This window comes from Anser cygnoides, chromosome 2 (genome assembly GCF_040182565.1).
Source record: "Anser cygnoides isolate HZ-2024a breed goose chromosome 2, Taihu_goose_T2T_genome, whole genome shotgun sequence".
Taxonomy (NCBI): Eukaryota; Metazoa; Chordata; class Aves; order Anseriformes; family Anatidae; genus Anser; species Anser cygnoides.
The window spans coordinates 149,891,823-149,910,537 of record NC_089874.1 but is presented as its reverse complement, the minus strand read 5'-3'; the positions used below and the strand labels follow the sequence as shown (position 1 = coordinate 149,910,537).

At 37.8% G+C, this 18,715-nt stretch overlaps 1 protein-coding gene across 3 annotated transcripts in view; it reads left to right on the top strand.

Moving 5' to 3' along the window:
• The window catches only part of TAF2 (TATA-box binding protein associated factor 2), a 58,560-nt gene extending 43,014 nt beyond the window's left edge, over window positions 1-15,546 (top strand). For 2 of the 3 annotated variants that reach the window (XM_013185031.3, XM_048071331.2), the window contains 4 exons: window positions 1,099-1,328; window positions 3,990-4,142; window positions 4,552-4,657; window positions 13,888-15,546. In XM_013185031.3, the coding sequence (XP_013040485.1) occupies window positions 1,099-1,328; window positions 3,990-4,142; window positions 4,552-4,657; window positions 13,888-14,153 (755 nt within the window). In that variant the 3' untranslated portion in view covers window positions 14,154-15,546. The remainder of the gene's footprint in view (window positions 1-1,098; window positions 1,329-3,989; window positions 4,143-4,551; window positions 4,658-13,887) is intronic. The other variant, XM_013185032.3, reaches the window with a different exon arrangement.
• The last annotated feature ends 3,169 nt before the right edge of the window (window positions 15,547-18,715 follow it).

Below are 18,715 nucleotides of genomic sequence, written 5' to 3'. Positions count from 1 at the left end.
AGTAAATTATTTATTAATACACTAGAATAGATTTGAAATTAATATTTGTGAATGTGTCATTCTCTGGAGAGTATTTTAGTGTTAGAGATGTCCAGATTAATACTCATACCACTTTCTCCCAGCTGTTCATGAAATTTATCAGTTACTCGTAACTGGGTAAGTGTAAGTACAGCTGAACTTACACAAAATGCAGTTTAGTCCCATGAAATCTAGTATTTACAGGGACAGATCTTAAAATTTTATTTTATTGCTGTCTTGCACAGCCCCATTAACATGGCAGTTGGCACATCTGTGTCTTGTTTACCAGATACAGCCCTATTCCTGCTGTGGAACAATATGTTCAATAAACTTGCAATCAGTCAAGAGCTGGGCTGAGTTAACATCAGAATCGCTATATTTGCAGCATTGCACCAGATGTTAGATGTCTCTCTGTTGTGAATGGTGCCAAACACGCTTTGACTATTTGTGTATGAAGATGTAAAAGCAATACAGAGTTTGCAGTGAAAAATAAAATCAGCGAAGTGGTGCTTTTTGTGCTACGTATCTCCAACTTGAATGGAAATTAAAGCATTGAGTATCCAGTGAAGTACATGACACAGTAGTCAGTAGACATCAAAAAGCCCATTTATGCGTTGCTGTTTTGTGCTGTCCATCAGGGTGGTTTCCAGAGGTTATAGATCTTAGTCATACTTAAGGCTCCTACTGAATTTCATAAAGTAAATAAGCAATTGTGACCAAATCCACTGATGTGGGAGGCCAGTTTGGTAAGAAAATGTTCTATTTTACTTGACCAATACTAAAACCTAAAGAGAAACTTAAAAAAAACAAATAAAAGTATTTCATTTTTCCTTATGTTATTATAACTCGTAGTTTTCCAGTTAGGTATTGTACAGTTTATAATTTAAAACTTTAATTTAAAGCAGGATCTAACGGCTGAGTTTGAGTAAATGAAAAGGAGGCTGGAGTAATGAGGGAAGTTGTCTTAGGCACAGCAGATATGTGCATACTTTGATGGATGTAGATTGGCTAAAACTGTATTATTTGTGGAGTAGGGAAGATTGTGCCTCTGTACTAATAGTAATCTCTTTGGGATTTTAGGAACTTCACATGACTGGAGATTACGATGTGGAGCGGTAGACCTCTATTTCACACTTTTTGGCCTCAGCAGACCTTCGTGCTTACCGTTACCAGAGCTCGGACTCGTTCTTAATCTGAAGGAAAAGAAGGCTGTGCTTAATCCAACGATTATCCCTGAATCAGTGGCGAATAATCAGGAACCTGTGAATAGTACTAACAATCACGGACAGTCAGTAGGATTTCAGAACACCGTAAGCACACATCCCATTCAGCTGGCTCGGAGGCCTTGCATTGGTTACCTATTTCATCTTGTGTCGTGTTCAAGCTTCTCATGATTTACTTAAGCTGTGTTTACACCTTGTTACTGTTTATTCCTTCCACTTGAAAAGCTGACACATACATTGCACATACCTCTTATGACTTTTTAAAACTGTTTTGCATAGAATATGGAAGCTTTTGACTTTTTTTTTCTAGTCTCATCATTTGTATTCCTTATAAAACTTTATTTTTCCTGTATTTTTTATGAGACATGAAGTGGTTCACAGAAATGTTTGATGCTGTTATGAAATTTTCTTTAATTAGACTAAGAACATTGCTTATAGGCAAGATATGTGATTTTCCCAAACAAAACCTTTTATCAGTAATTTCATTACATCTTAAAATGCATAGATGCACTTCTTTAATCAACTTTAAGAGATACGAAAGTTGGAACTTCAATGTCTTTATTGAACACTTCGATCTGACTTCTTAGTACTGTGCTCTGAAGGATTTGTAACAACTTCTGAGAAGTTGCATATTCAGTTTGATATCTTCCAGGCTTCTGAGGCTTCAGCCCTAACACGCAATCCATTGTGTAGTTAGAAAATGGATCTGACAAGCTATTCAAGTTGTACATTTCTTCAGAATAGCTGCCACTGCTGCAAGACTAAGTCTTTTTGTTAGGCAAAGTTAATTAGGAGGCAAAAAGCTCAATGTATATGGAAATAATAAGTTATTTTCTTAACAGATTGAAAAACTATTTCACTGAAACTGCTTAGGAGTATATCCTGAAAGAGAATGCGAACATGCAATTAGCATGTTTGAAACTACTCTTTCCGCCCTTCTGAACAGGATTTTTTAGTGTTACTGTTTCAATCCCATAGATAATTTCTGAATCACTTTTATTTCAGAGATATACTGAGAGTGCAAATTATCGCAGTACCTTGCAGGCTGTTTCCAGTAGGGGGAGAAAATGATGGTGGAGTCATATCCGTAGAGCTACCCTACATATTCGCAGAGCATGTAGTAAATCCTGATCTGTTACACACAGACATCAGAATTAAATAACAGGAGACATTTTGTTGCCAGATTTTTAGGCTGCAGTTCAGTGGACATCCAAAATTACTTTAGCAGTTGGTCTATCTTAATCAAAAATATCCTCTCAACTCTTCTTTTTCCTATACTGTCCTCTCCCTTGTGCTGGTACAGTTGTTGCTACATAATGAGTTGGATCAAGGGAGGATCTGGTTGAAAAATAGTTTTTTATGAACAGATATTTCCTGCTGAATCAGTTTCCTAGTTAGTTCATCGTGCAGTTATACAAATGCTTGTGGTGGCCCAGGACAGAAACTTGAGAAAGGGAAAGAGGCTGCTTCTGTTAGCAGCAGTGTTGTCTGCAGCATTAGTATAAGCCTCGATTCACACTTCATCCTTTGTGTCTTCTCCTCAGCCTCATCTCCATTCTCCTGCCACTTACTTTGCTTAGGTGATCTTTTTCACTGTAACACACCCAAAACTCAGGGAATCGAGTTTCGTCATAGAAAAACAAACCAGAAATACAAAACAAAGGAGCTCTCTTCCATCAGCCAAAGCTTAACCCAAAGCGTTTCACAACAGCAGTGTGTTGGGTTAAATAATAAAGATTAAAAGAGGGAAATGAATATTTGAGGATAAAAAAATAATCATAACAGGTGATAGAATGCATCAGACTAACTAGATTCTGTAAAGCAGTATATTCTGAGAGCACAAACGAGCTAAAATCAGTCTAATAGACTGCTTTGATGCTGAGCGTGCTAGGGATGGTGAGAGTCACCCATTTTATAAAATTCAATTTCAGTTGCTCAGGGCAAGAGTTTGTGGGGTTGGAACACCCTGTGTGTAATAGGGGAAGAGCAGTTGCAGTTGGGCAGCATATGCTCTTTTGAGTCTATCATAAGGTTTTTATCTAGGTTTTAGTGCTTTATAATGCTTGCTGCAACGGGCACTTAATTTTCCATCCATATTTTGCATACTAGACTTGTTGGAACACCTGCCTCCTGTTATAATGACTATTTGTGTAACTTATTAGACTCTCCTGCTATTTTTATATTCCTCTGATCCTGTTTCTGTTGTTAATCTAAGCAGTAATGTACAAAACAGTTTAACTCTTTTATAAATATTGTTGTGATATCAAAAATAATACCAGGTTATAATCGCTCATTCTGACTTGTATTCAACAAAGAAAGCATTGGCTTTTAAAGCTAATTAAAAGAAGATTGAGCTAAATCCCATGCGTAGATCAGAGGCTATCACAGTTTTTCAACAGAGATTTGGAATGAGGAGAGTCTTGAGAGGCACAGATTTATAGAAAGGCTATTCAGAGGCAGCAAATGTTGTTGCACACCAACAGTACCATGATTGTGAGAAGGGACAGAAAAGATGCCAATGCTAGATATGCAGAGGGAGCAGGAATAGAAGTAAAGAGAAACCATGTTTGTAGGAGAGGTTGGCACAAATCCATGCAGGGTTTTAGAAAATACTTCTTGCCAGAACTACAGGGAAAACTTTGTTCAAATCACCCACTTACTCAGAAGTGTTTTCAGCTATCAGGTCTCTTTTAGGCTGAAACATGGCTCTTGCTATCTTCTAATTTTGATCTTTTAATGCTGCTTCAGGAGGATGATCATCTTATTAAGGAAACAGCATCCAGCATTTCTGGTCATCAGCAGGGGGTGAAGAGGAAGGCTGATATGCCACTCGGGTCTCCATTGGAGCCAGGGCAAATACTAGAGAAGAATGAAGACAGTAAAGTCAAACTCAAAATCAGAGTAAGAAATGGAAATTCAACTTGCACAATATGCAGAGTATTCGGAATGACAGCAATGGCTTCTGCTGACTTTCCTTAAAGCTGTGTTCAAACAAAAGACATGTTGTGTATGTGTGTACAGTAGTTGTTACGCTTACTTTGGCAAAATCATTTCCCATCAGATTCTTTATTGGCTGGCAAGAACTGAAGTTGACAGTTAATGTTCTTGTTCACACAGCTTCACGGTAAATTAGAAGGATAGACATTGACGCCTTTTAATTTTATTGAATTTTTATTCCTTTGCAGTGGTAGATATCACTTCCTTTCCCTCTCACCCCCAGTTTACTTCAAAAAAAAAGAAAATTTTATGAAGTGATGTTCCTAAGAATTAATTATTAGCATCTGCTTATTTTTTTTTCCTGGTATCTTAGTTCTCAAACTCTCAAGAAGAGGAGGAGATCGATATGGACACGGTTCATGACAGTCAAGCCTTTATTTACCATCATTTGAATATGTTGGAGAGACCGTCAACACCAGGTATGAATAAATTTATTGGCAAATGATAATAGGAATTTTTCAACTGTTTCAGTTGTTGGTAAGAGTTAAATGTTAGCTGAATTCAAGGAAATGTGTAAAGGGTGCACAAGAACATTTCTTTAGCTTTCAGTGTATTTATAGATAATTGTGTACATGTGTGTTTTCATGCATATCTAAGTCAGGTAAGTATGTATCAGGCTTATAACAATGAAAGGCTAAGGAATTAATAAAATAAAAAGTGAAATAGAATCTCATAAATGCTTGAGTGGAATTTATTTTGCAGTAGTTATGATTTAAAAAATAATAATTTTGAGGATTGTCTTAAAGCAAGACTTCAAGTAAAAAAAAAATCTTATGACTTGTAGCTTAACAACAGTAGTTCAAAAGAAACTTGCAAGCCTCAGAGATACTTAGAAAGGCTCTTTAAAGCTGAAAATATGGTTTCGTTTCTGTACCTTTTTGCTATTGCTACTTCTCTTTGTCATAAAATATTGGACAAAATTACTTGCCAAAAAATGGTGTTCCTTAGAAACCTTAAGGCAGGCCTTAATAAATTAAATTAATTTAATATTTATATATTGTGTGTATAAACAATTTCACTAAACCTTCATTAATGAACTTCCACCTTCTTTTCTTACCTGTCCCAGGAAAGAAATACAGTAGTCAGTCTTGGTTTCTGAAAATCTTCTGACTGTGTTTTTAACTTTAGTTCCCAAATGTAACGGTGGAGCTAAGCTGAGGTAGTGTGACTGTGGAACAAACCTTTTGCAACATCTTGGGTACACACCAAAAATGAGGTGTTAAGATTTTCAGATTGCAGTCCCTGCAGGGTGTAAAAGCCAAGTGTTTGGCCCCAGAAGTTGGATTCAGGGTACTCTACCCTCTCGCTTGTTTTTCTGTTTTTATCCAGTGGTTGCCTAATGTCCAACACAAAAAACCTTAACAGCAGGATCTGGAACATTGGTTTCCTGGGGTCTGAGCACTAGGTCCTTAGCTATGCTGACAAGTGACCTCATCTGCTTTCCCTGTGACCTGAGTGTTCCTGGCAGTTCGTGGCCCCGTTGAAGAGGAGGGCTGGTGGTTGTTCTGCTCCGAGCATCCTGCTGAGCCTGGTGCTTAGGGTGCTGGCCAGGGATGTGGAAGCTGTAGGTTCATACTCCCATAGGGCCTGGAACTTAGATTTTACTTCCTTGGCAGATGCTCTAGCCACTAAGGTTTGTTTTTTATGAATAAAAGGTAACTGCTGTCATTGCTCAGCTAACAAATTAAGTTCATATGGGGACACAAAACACAGGGAGGTCTGGTTTCTGGATTCCAGATGGCCTTTAGTTGATAAGTGCCTGTACAGCCAGCTCCACCAGGAGGGATTTTCTGTTAGGTATGGAGAATAGCAGAACACACAACTTTTTCCCTAAATCATAGCCGTCCCAGCAGAATGAAGGAGAAGGGGGTAAATGGGTTGCTCTCAAGAACTTAGGAGCCTAATTTTACAGAACCTTTACTTTTAACCTCTCAGAGCTGCTTTGAATTTTGTCCTTGGTGTTACGGACAGCCATCACATTTTCTGTTACGGCAAAGAATGACGCATCCAGGGCATGCAAGTGGGAAGCTGATCCACTGAGGATTAGTATTTATAACTCTTACATGATATTTTGCAACAAATTTCTTTACTAGACTTACACACTCTACGGGATATAAAGTCATAAGCAAAACTTGGCCAAATACGTCACAAATAGGACTTACGGGACCCTCTGTCAGCCAGCTCTATGCTCGGGAATGCTCTGTGCTGTAATTCAGAATGGGTAAAGTCCGATCAGGAGGGGAGTAATGGCCAGTTGACTGCTGCATGTATAGATCTACGGCAGGCAGAAAAGCCACAAGTGTCACTGAAGTGCCGAACCACCTTGTCACCTCTGCCGGTTAGGCCTTCAGGACACCAGAATATACATGCTCTTTCCTAGGTATCGAATGAGACAAATGCTGTTTTTTCCACAGAATTCATTTTAAGTAATAAGCCTTTGAAAAGCATTACTTTGAAACATTTCAGATTAATTTCATTTTCTTTGGTTTGCACACTTAGAAGCAGTTCCACTTCAGATACTCCTTGCTTCTAAAATTTCACCTGTTTCTTATTCATGGCATTTTTCGTAGACGCAGAGATATATGAATTTCAGACTGAGTAAATAAAGGCAGTTCAGTGTTTAGGAAATAGCATACTTCTGAGGAAAAAATGTCAAACAGATGGAGGAAAATAAAAGCATACATAAATAAGATACAACACTTGTCTGCGAACAGTTTTACAGGGGGATCGCAGATAGTGTTTCCTGAGGACCCTTGAATTGTTTGCAGATGTGACAGAGGATGGACGCACTTCAGTGAGCGATTGTTGTGAAACAGATCGATACAGGTTCTGAAATGCTCTCAGGCTCTCATTACTAAATCTGTGAGATCCTGTATCTGCCTCGATTCTGTGACTTTTTACTTGGAAGGCAGCGAGCCCTTAGTCCATACTTAGTTTTCCTCTCACAGCTGTGGGTTATGTCCCCACATGTCACATGAAGTGTTAGGTCATCAGCCAAGCACAGCCTGTGAACAGCAGCTGCAAGGAGGAAGTTCGTGTTGGCTCTAAACGCTGCTCTATCTGCGTATTCTGTTTTTTTTACACGCCCCGTACCCCTCTCCTCCCCAAATGATAATTTGGATTGTTCAAGTTGATATAAACCCTGTAAAGCCAGAAAAATACTATTTTCCTTTAAAAGCATTTTCTCTGTGGGCTTCTGCTCATGGATATGAAAGGTTAGGGGTTAGACATGCTGCAAGGGTGGTTAAAAAGCCTTGCACTTAAAGTCTTTCAGGATTACAGGTTTCAGTACAGTTTACAGCACCTTTGTTCATATAGAAAATGGTTTTAATCCTACTAAAGCATCCTGCCTACGATAATAGAATTGTGGACTCTGATAGTTAGAAGGGATTCAAAGTATTTTGTAAGAAGTTACTAAAACAAAACAGCATTCTTCAGGCAATTCACGATTTAAGTTGTTTTGATTATTCTCTATGTACCAGAACCATGCTAGCCACTTTTGAACCTCTAAAGCTTTGCAAGGTCATGTTTCTAAAATGAAAACAGATTCTTATTTGCTACTAAATCATCAAAAAATAGTAGCAATGCTCCCTACTCTGTCTTAAGATCAAAAGAATTTCAAGATCAGGTTTCATGTATGCAGTAGGTTTAACGTCTCGTTGCAGGCTGTAAGGTGACTCATGCATTGTTGACTTCTGTGAAATTAGATTAAGATGATACAGTTCTTTATCTACTGGGTATTTCACTCATCTCACAGCATTTCACTCATCTCAAAGTGCAGTGCTACTTCCAAATGCTGTGAGTACAGTAGTAAATAGGCGATGTTGTCTTCATGCACTGGCAGCCCTTTTTCTGATTGCATTCAGCAGCAGTGTGGTTTGACAACACATCCTCAGCATTCAGAGCTCAGATCAGAAAAACCCTTTGACCATTTTATTAATTCATTCGGTGTTTTCCAGAATAATCACACTTGAAGTTCCCACTCTGTCTACCATGTAGATATGCCTGAAACTTTGAAGATGTAGGCCACAGTCATACACATTGTTTGGATTGTGGTCTTGCTGTCCGAAGCTTCAGGAAATAATGGTTTAGCTGGATTTAATTTTTCCTGGAATAATTTGAATAGAGCAAATTCTGCTGTAAAGTGTAGAGGGAAACTACTTCAGTGACTACCTACTGTTGGAAGTGTATTGTTTAAATGTACGAGCCAGGGGTGCACATCACCATGTGTCAAATAGAGTAGTTAATAGGAATTCAGTCTGAACAGTAGAAATAGTCCAATCCTCTGCAGCTCAGCTAAGTTATCCAAGTTAGCTACATGAATACCTTTACCTTAAAATTCAACCACTAGTCAGTGGCTTCCTATCAAAAAGGGGTTACATAAACGTCAGAATTACAGACAAATAAGTAAATAAACTTCACTTCTTGGATAAAAGGACAACATTGACAAACAATGACTGATTTTTTGCTTTACTTTTTAGAGAGAAAAAAAGCAGTTATAACTGTCTTGTTAGAATACCCTTTAATAACATGAACATTATCAAACACGTATATTGACTTTATTACCTAAAATATAACTGCTTCCAATCTGGTAACTTACCAGTTTTTAGGTTCTCTAGCTAACTTTGCCTCACTGAAATATCTGTGATTAATTTTGTGCTTCATAAGGAAGGGTGTTTTCAAGGGCTTTATCCTAAAACCCATGAAAGCAGCTTTAATACAAACAAGCCCTGTAAGATAAAGTGACAACATAAATGAGAATTGCATCAGTGTGTGGCTGCAGTGCGTCAGCTACATTATTTCATAAAAACAAGGTAATGTTGGAGCTGTGACTGGTCAGTTGTTTTCTTAGAAACACTCTCAAAGCCAGAAGATGGGTAAGGCTGTCAGCTAAATATTCGAGTGAACTACCTAAGAGCTGTTAGAGGCACAAAGTATTCTGAATTTACTTACTGATAGAAATGCAGTTTTTCTCTTGAAAGTTTTCTGGAATATTAGACTAAGTATGGTAAAAATATCACCAGAGTCAAGCTATTTTTTAATGTAAGGACAAATATAGTTTTATTTTTTTTAAAGTCAAATGAGGAAATTAATAAAACAATTACCAGTTACAAAAATATTTTAGTTAAATCACGACCTTGTCTTTATAATACTTAAGTGGAGTCTATCCTTTTTGTTATAGGCATAAGGAATTATCTGTCTGGTTATAAATCCAACTAAAAATTTTATGAAGTCAAATGAATCTGTAAACTGGAACTAGTTAAAAATTTTTATATTGGAGCCTATTTAATGGATCGTGTTTAGCACAAACTCAGAAAACTTTTTTTAACTAAGCCTAACCTTCTCAATCTCAAACTGTAAGTTTTACAGTATGGTCATTAAAAGAACACTCTACTAGACAGAAAGTTGGTAACTTTTTTTCAGAGATGCACAATTTGAAAATTTTGCTTCTTAAGACAAAGTGACAAAACACTTGCAGCCTAGAAGCCTGGGATATTTACACTTGGTGATTTCTGTGTGCACTTCATTGATGATTCAAGGGATGCATAAACACAACATTAAATTAAAACGCTGTGTGTCAGATGTTTCCAGGGCAATACTAAACAAGGAAAGTAGAAATGAGGAAAAAACAAAATACTTGTCAAAACAGTTTTCAAGATCTTTTCAGCATTTTTAGTCTTAGCTCTTTAGAAAAAATGCTTGCCAGATCTGCAGTCCAACTGCTAGTCTTAGAGAGTACATGATTTTTCTCATTAGCAAGCTTTCTTTGGGTTCTGGGAGAGACTTATTAAGTGCTAGCATGCTCATGTTGATGTCACCTTCTTCCCAAAGGTGGTCGGTGTCAGGTTGTGGAACACCAGCCTGTCCTCAGCCAAAACACTGGACCCAGGGGCCTTACCCTTTGCTGTGATTTGTGAAGTTCGTTTTTTCCTCTGTGACATTTGAATAAATCAGGGTGTCAAGGGGGGGTCATTTTTAACAAGTGTTGATTTGGAAAAGTCGTATTTAAGCCAGCGGTTTTAAATAGATTGTAAATGCAAAGAAACAGAGACTGTAAGTCTGTGGTGTCCCACCCTCTTCACACAAATTCAGAAGTACAGGAGAGACCGTTTGGAAGATCTAATGAAAACTTGTTAGCATGTTAAAGTCTCAAGTTACATTTTACCAAATTGTAAAGGTTCAATGCAGAATAATACAGCTAAAAAAACTTTACACAACAATATTGTTCACTGTTTGTGCACCGATGATCCTTAAAAATAAAAATTAAAAAAAAAAAAACCTTGCCCTAACATAATTGATGAACAGGATGTTGTAATTATCTGACCGCAATTTATATTCATGTCAAAAAACATCGCTTAAAGCCTGTCAAGATCTAAAACCCTTTCATTCTAAAACTAAACCATGAGATCTGTGTTTTTATCTTCTATTCTCCCTCATGGTATCTCCAGCATTTGTGTAGTTCCATGTGACAAGGTGTATACAAAGTTTATGGTCGTTCCCCCCGGGGATAGTAATCCTGTCTGGTTTGAAGCTACTACCCAGCCCAGCTAGCTGGAACACTGAGAAGCCAATAATTACATTGGAATATGCACAGCCAAAACAGGAGGAGATCCAAATGGACAGACACATGGATGTGTGTTTTCTTCCAAGAAATGCTACTAACCACTTCAGAAGTGAGCTCGTGGGCTTGCCCTCTCCTTATTGTGCCTTTCTATTATTTGAGAAACCCGGGTTCCCATCCTGCTGCCTGTGCCAGGAGGAAGTGGGCTCCCTGCAGGAAGAGGGAACGCTTTGTGCCTCCTTGCAGCGGTCTCCCCCCCGTTGATACGAGAATGGTATTAATGCCCTTTAAAGCAGCTCCTCTTCAGCTTTGCTTTCCTACGTTGGCAGGTTCCTAGCATGGGCTTTGAATAGATATTTAATTTAAAAGAAATCAAAAAAAATGAAGAAAGTGTTCTGCAAGTTTAAAGGTAGTTTCATTACAGAGTGAATTTGACAGGTACATATCTGTAAAATCTTTGTATCGAGCTTTTTACAGGTCTGTCCGTTTTACAGACAGAGTTCAGTAGTCTGCATACATCCACTCTGAGCCATCATCTGGGGCTGATGTATTTCATTCCTGATTTCAAAGCAGTCTTTAAAAGTAGGAGGATGTTTTCTGGGTAGCTGATGTTTTTCAATTAAAAAAAAAAATCAAGCACAACAGATTTTGGTCCTCATTGATCTCTGAAGAAAATGTATGTATACTTACTACTGGCTCAGGGAAAGCAGATTTCTGTAACAGTACTTTTTGTTAGTGACATTTGTACCATATTACCAATGCTGATTGCTTCCTTAAGTGTCAGTAGCCCCCAAGCCACAGTTGGATCAGATTTCCCTCCTTTCCCAAGGATCTCCCTGCCTTTTTCGATTTCCAGGTGTTCATCACCACCCCTTCAGTCCCGTTGGCTTAAAGGGCTGTTGTATATGTTCCCACACTTGCTCAAGTTAATATTTTACCTAAGGGCTTTAAATACATTTTTTTTTTATAACCTAGCCGAAATAAGTTATGGAACGATAATGCAGGCTGTTTCTTAGCAGAGCTGGTAGCGCAGTAAACAGCAGAAAGTTTGCACAAATACCAGCACAACATGTCAGGAGGGTCTCTTTGCATCCTTGGTGTCCACTGGCACTTGGCACTAGAACTACTGCTACATCAGAGAGATGGGTTTAGGTTCAGGTAGGAGCTCCTTAACAGAAATATAATTAGAAGTAGTTAATTTGTGAAGCAGACTTTTTGTATCAGTACAGTATGTTTGCATTTTGCATGCTGTCTGCATTGTTGAGAACTGCTCCAGGTAGCAGTGTAAAAAAGGCTTTAGTAGCTGCATTAAAGTCAGCAAGCAGAAGTTTGAATTTGTGTGCATACCTCATATCTGCCATAATACCCTTCAAAAAGTAAAGTCAGTGCAAGTTCTAACAATAAATCTTTGCGTCAATAATATGCAATTACTGCATCATTCTTATGAATGCAAAATTAAAGCTGTCTAAAAAATGTTTCCACATTAATTCTAGGTCTATAGGAAACTTGTGCCCTAGTCTGACCTCCATAACATGAGCAGAATTCTATATTGTGCCATATTCAGGTGTTGTGGAAAGCCTAAACAGATTTCTAGAAAGACACAACCTGTTTTTTGTTTTGTTTTGTTTTTTTAAGACTTCAAACAGTAGAGTAGAGATTCTGCCTTGTCACATAAAAAGTCACTGATTATCCTTATGGCATAAAATGTTTCATATTTCTATTTTGAATTTTCAATGCTGCTCACAGATGTAGATTTTTTTCCACCTCTATTCAAAAAACAAACACACAGCTGTACTGTGTAAAAACTTTCCTGTGTGTGTACTTGATTGAATCCATTCTTAATCTTTGGATAAAGCTAGAAAGACTGCATGGAAATCTTTCTCAGTGCTTGCCATAATACAGTGAGTTGGCTCTTCAGACTTCCAGGATTAAAGTATTACCACAGAAGAATCATTCTTGCTCTTAAAGTAAGATTAAAAAAAAAAAAAGAGAGAGAAGCACTGGAAAAAAAAATGTGTTTGCAAATATACAGGAAAAAGGCAATTATAAAGTATATAATAATTACCTATTATTGACCTGGGATATTTTCTCTGAAAACTGGGGGGGACAAAGAAAGAAAAAAAAAAATACTCAAGGGAAGAAAATCTACTTATGTAAAAGTTTTAAAGGAGTAGTATCCTTCAAAAGTCTGATGGTGCTTTTACACATACCTAGTAGTTAAAGCACGTACATGCAATGTGAATGATTTGATTCAAATTCTGCCTAAAGGAATTCAAGCCTTCCCACCTTCCAAGTGTTTCCCCTAATTGACTATATTATTCTTATATTATTTCCCCTTAGTTCCTACTATTGAAGCTATTGCAGTTTGTGTGAAATAATGAAATACCAAATATTCTGAAAAGAGAATGAGGAGGGGGCTCAGGAAATGAGAAGCTATGAATCAAATTTTTTCTACTCCAATTCAGTTATTGAGTTTACTTCACATATAAGTAGTTCTAGTGTATTTGTGAAATACACACTAATAGAGTTGGTGTAATTGTCATTATTGGAATAATTGTTTAAGAACAAAACTTAACAAGATGCAATTCTGAAATATCAATTTAATTCTGCTGTTCAGCATCAAAACGGTTGATATGTTCTTGCAGGGAACTTTCTGTAGTTCCTGACTAAAAGGAGTTCACACCCCAGAACTGCTCTTTAATGTATGTCAGTGTGTACTTCATGTCGTGGTTTTCGTGAGCAGTTAAATTTTAATTACTCATGGTATTGTGACCTTCTTACAGTGTTTAAAATGTAATTTCTGGAAGCCAGTATAACTTGCAGTTGCTTAGCTCTTTGCAATTCCTAATGATCTGGGATACATTTGTAGTTCTGAGGGAGGAAGGAGTTACCCCTACAGAGCTGTCAGTACTATAGGAGCATTAATGGCATGTTCAGAACCTTCTCTGAAAAAGCAGGAAACTAACAGCATCAGTATAGTAATGGATTCTGTTTGCATATCGAAATGATAAAGTAGGTCTGATCTAACAATTCAGAAAGTGCTGTAAGTTAATTATTTGTTAATCCCATTTTATCAATTTCTTTTAGGTAAAGAACAATCTTCAGGAGAGGTGAACATGCACCCTGTCTCAGCAGCTCCACTCTCTGTGTTTAGTAAGGAATCAAACTCCTCGAAACATAGTGATCACCATCACCATCACCACCACGAGCACAAGAAAAAGAAGAAGAAACACAAGCATAAGCATAAGCATAAACATAAACACGATAATAAAGAAAAAGAAAAGGATCCCTTTGCTTTCTCCAACAGTCCAGCCAGTGCACGATCAATCCGCTCCCCGTCACTTTCAGACTGATACCGATGGCTTCTCTGGAGTTCCACTTGCAATATTCTCTGAATACTTAGAAGGATGTATATAACTATAGCTTCTATCTTTTTTTATGGAAATAGGAATATGTGCATTGCCTCAGCAATTCAGAAGCTCTGCCACCACCCTCGTTTGAAGCCTTCTATTTGCATATGCAGTTGTTGAAATAATCTGATTCAAAAAATATGTTTTATGATTCTGAGTCATTTTGTGTTTCGCTGTCCTCCACACCTCCCACTCTTTTTTCCATTTTAAACAAAGAAAACAGCCCTTTATGTAAGGGCCCCATGTCCACTGGCAACCCCCTGCACATCATGCTGACCATGTGTACTGCCAGAATCAATTATGTTTTAATCCTTTGAAGAATGTTATGAGGCAGAGTATGTTTTAAACAGAAGCCAATTGCCAGACCTTTGGTGAAGTGCTGTTTCCAGACTAGTATTGTATAACCAAGCATAGACCTCCTGAGAAGACAAGGTTTTTCTGTAGTCTTCAAGTGAGTTGTTTCTTGCTTTAACCGTTGCAATATAACGCCAGAATTTTAAGAACATTACATAGAACATTTGCCTTTTTCAGATACTAAAACACTTGAAAAAAAGTCTGAGCTGCTTTTAAGCTGCAGGTATTTATTATGGACATGACCATTTGAATATAATGACATTCTGCAATTATGTTTTTGTAATTTTAGCAAAATGCTTAATGCATGTTTTGTCCTGTAATCAGGCTTTTAAAATTCCAATAAAGTTTGCAAATTATTTTGACAAAGGCAGATTTTTTTTCTTCAAGCTTGACATTGGAATATGCTTTTGAAAGATGTCTTTGTTAAAATGAAATATTTTTGAAAGCTTAAGAATTAAAAGATTAAAGTATATGTATTTCGTCCTGCTGAAGGATGTTTTCTTGGAAGCATTCTATACTTCATGGATTCACAAGATTCATGGATTCACAAGAACAACACATTATTAGGTTAACCTAGGTCTGGGACTTTAAATGATGGATACATTCAAATCTCTTCAGCTGTGTTTTATGCAGTGTGCTATTCCCACTCAGCAAATGTTTTATTTAAAAACTACAAGTTTTTAGAAGTTTTGCTAATAGAGATAAATCATCTCTGCCCCTTTTTATGTGTTTTCTTTCTTTGTTTATAGAGGCAGGGGTTTTTACTAGTTGACTGCTGTTGCCCAGCATTTGGTTCATACCGCATTTGGTTTCTACAAGGTGGTCGGTTTGGGGTTAAGTATTTTCTCTAGAATTTTTCCCAAATTCCTGTGAGAGACTGGTTCTCCTTCTAGGGCAAAGGGAGAACTCGACAGGGACCCATGAAGATTTTTTTAAAGCCATATTCTGTTTCATGAAAGTTAATAAATGCTTTTATATTGTATACCTGCTGTTGAATCGTGTAGTTCTTGTAATAACAAGTTTTCTGTAGAACTGGAAGTGGACAGATGCATTTTGTTTTGCACACGCACTAATTTGTTATCCAAACACCAGATCCCGTTAGTACTGTGAGAATCATTTTGCTAATTACTTTATTCAGAGCATGTGTTAAAATATGTTGGGGCTGGATTCGGGCATGGTGAAGCTGGGCAGCATCGCAGCCTTTCTCCTTGCATGATGCGGTGGCCGTTTGCTACCCTGCGAGTAGCCCTTCACGTCTGGGGCAGCCCACCTTGGCGTCACTTGTGGCCTCTGTAGCCTGCCGAGGCTGCACGCCCCTGCGATCTGGATGAAGTAAATGCAACAGGAAGAACGCCAAGCACGGGCAGAACGAGGGACTGAGCCTGTTTCGGGCAGGCTAACAATGGGCACAGTTCAGCTTACCGCCTCCCTCCGGCCAGAGAGCTGTTATGTTAGCATCGTGAATTGTGAATCGCAGGGAGAGGTTCAGGAGGCCATAGCAATAGCTCGATGGAAATATTTTTAGATGTTTTTCCCTTGGCTAAGGAGTGAGGTAACAGTGCCAAAGGTGTTTGTGGGAGACTTGGGCTAATAAGCAATGAAAGCTGGCATTGTTTGGCAGAGCGAAGGCAGATGCATTTATGTTTTAAAAATGAGGTCATGGATAATTTAGGCTGGTGTTTCTACTTTCGGAGGCATGGATTTACACTCCTATGCTGTGGGGAAATGTATTGTTTAGGGATACAGGCACAGAACTGAGACAGAGCCGCAGCAGTAATTCTCGCGTCATTTATTTGGCTGTGTGACTCGAAGTGAATTATTTCATACGGTATGGAAATGTGGTGAAGACGCAGTTACCAGAAAATCAGAGGGGAAAAAACTAAAGGGACTTTTTTCCAGTGCAGTTTATGAGGTTATGTCATGGTCCTGATTCAGCTTATCCATTGATGTGTTTGATGGGATACAAAATAGGTTTGAATTCAGGGTGTTGTGCTCGACGGACAGGAGTGCTCGCACGCTGGTAGGTACGACCAGAGGTCAGGATAGTTCGGCAGGTTGCACAGGTCACCTTGCAACAGCAAGTTAAAATGAATTCATCAGGAGAGGATATGAAATACTGAGCGATTGGATGCTATTGCAAAAAAACAAATCTCACCTGAGGATTAACAGGATTTTATATAAAACATGGCAATAATTATTCCATCAAGTGCCAAAGATTTTGAGCAGCACTTTTGAATAAATAGGTGGGCAAATTCCCCATGGAACGGAACCGACAGGTAACACTGGGTATAAGAAGAAAATAAAGGGAACCGGGTAATGGTCTAGAGAATAAAATAAGTCTGAGGAAGGAACTCTCCTGTCTAATACCTAAAAGACTGCTTTAAAAAAGAAGAAAAAAAAAGTACCTGCTGTTCTTGGTATTTCCTCTGGGAAGGAAAGGATTAGCTTTATTTGTAAGGAAAAGAATTTTTGCAGAATGATGAAGTTAAGATGGAAAATAAACACACACCTCACAGTGAAGTGAAACTCTTCTTGTAGGCTTTTAAGCCGTAAATTGGCAAGTATTTGTTGGGGATGTTTAGGGGGTGCTTTGCCTTGCCACAGTGCAGGCCTTTGCATTAAGATACCTTGTCGTTACAGTCTGGATGGTTTCTTAGATCTTCCATTTTTCAGACAACAAAATGTATTGACTCCTTGGATGTGATGGGGACTTACGGATGGCTTAGGAAGCAGTGGTCTTTGCCTGTCTTTACCTGCAATCTTACTGATTGCAGCTCAGCTTGGGTTTTTCTTCTATTTAAAAACTGACTGTTTCAAAGTTATAACATTATGCCAATTCCATTTAAAACTTTCATTTGGATGATGATGAACTTTTCATCCTCCACCTTCAAACCTGATAGGTTGGCTGTAACCTCTATGGTTTATCTGGGTCTGAGGTCCGATTTTCAGTTCAAGCTCCTGGTTTGTAGCTTGCTTTTCTTGAAACAAAAGCAGAAGTGCTTGACGTAGGTGGGTGGCATCTGAACACTGGAAGAATACATGACACATATAAAATAAAAATGTGCAGAAGAATTTCTTTTGATATTTCAATTTTTAACATGAACTACTTTTTGTTCATTATAAGCATAATACACAAGTGTAGGTCAAAGATGTAATACGAAAATATCTCTATGCAGTTTTTATTTAGGATATAGCTTCTTTCTTTTAATTAGGATATAGCTTCTTTGCTTGGTGTCCAAGTGTCCAAGTAAGCATTCATTTCAGCTCTGATGATTGGTCTTGTCACTCTGTCCTGATGCTGTGGAGGAAGGACAGCAGTGTACAACTTCTCTGAGCTCTTGGGTGACCTGGCACTGCCATTCCATCATTAATTGTGCCATCCCATAATGTACTCAACCTGACATCAGGGTTTGTGTCAATGGTAGCAGCATATCCTTACACTGCCTAGCTTTTTAGGATATAAAAGCTATTTCGTTTTAGTTGATTTTGTATTCATAGAGATCTGATCATTTGTGTTAATTTTACTATAAGGAAATTTAAGGCATGTCTATTTTCCGTTCCTTAAGGCAGTTTATTCACAGAAAATTAAGAACCTGATTTTTAACACAGTGTCAGTATTGCATAAGGGCCCTTAAAATATACAAGGTAAATATAAATGTTTTGAATGAGATTTAATCGCTTTATTTATAATTTATATCTATATTGACATATGTTCATAAAATAGATTTCCTCTTTTTATGATGTAAAATGTCAATAATAATATACAAGTGTTTTCGTACACATTAAGCCATAGCAGCTAATCCATAAAGTCTGTGTTATTCCATAATCATCTGATATCCTGAGTACCAGTTTTGTTAAATGCATTTCTAAGGTTTTCTTTTATTACTGTTTTTTGTGTGTGTGGATAAATGTGCGATGTTAGTGACCTTTGCTGATGCAGATGACTTGGGATTTCATTAGGACTTTGCATTTTACTGAAATGTACTTAATCTCATAGGGTGCTTAGGAAGAAAAACAGTATTTTTGTGGTAAACATCATAAAATGGCAGCATGAAATTTAAGTGCACTTAGCTAGATTTTTTTTTTTCCCCACTTCTAAGTAGAAGTGCAGCTGTGTGGTGTAGTTGGGGCTCGCCGCTGCGGGGAGCAGG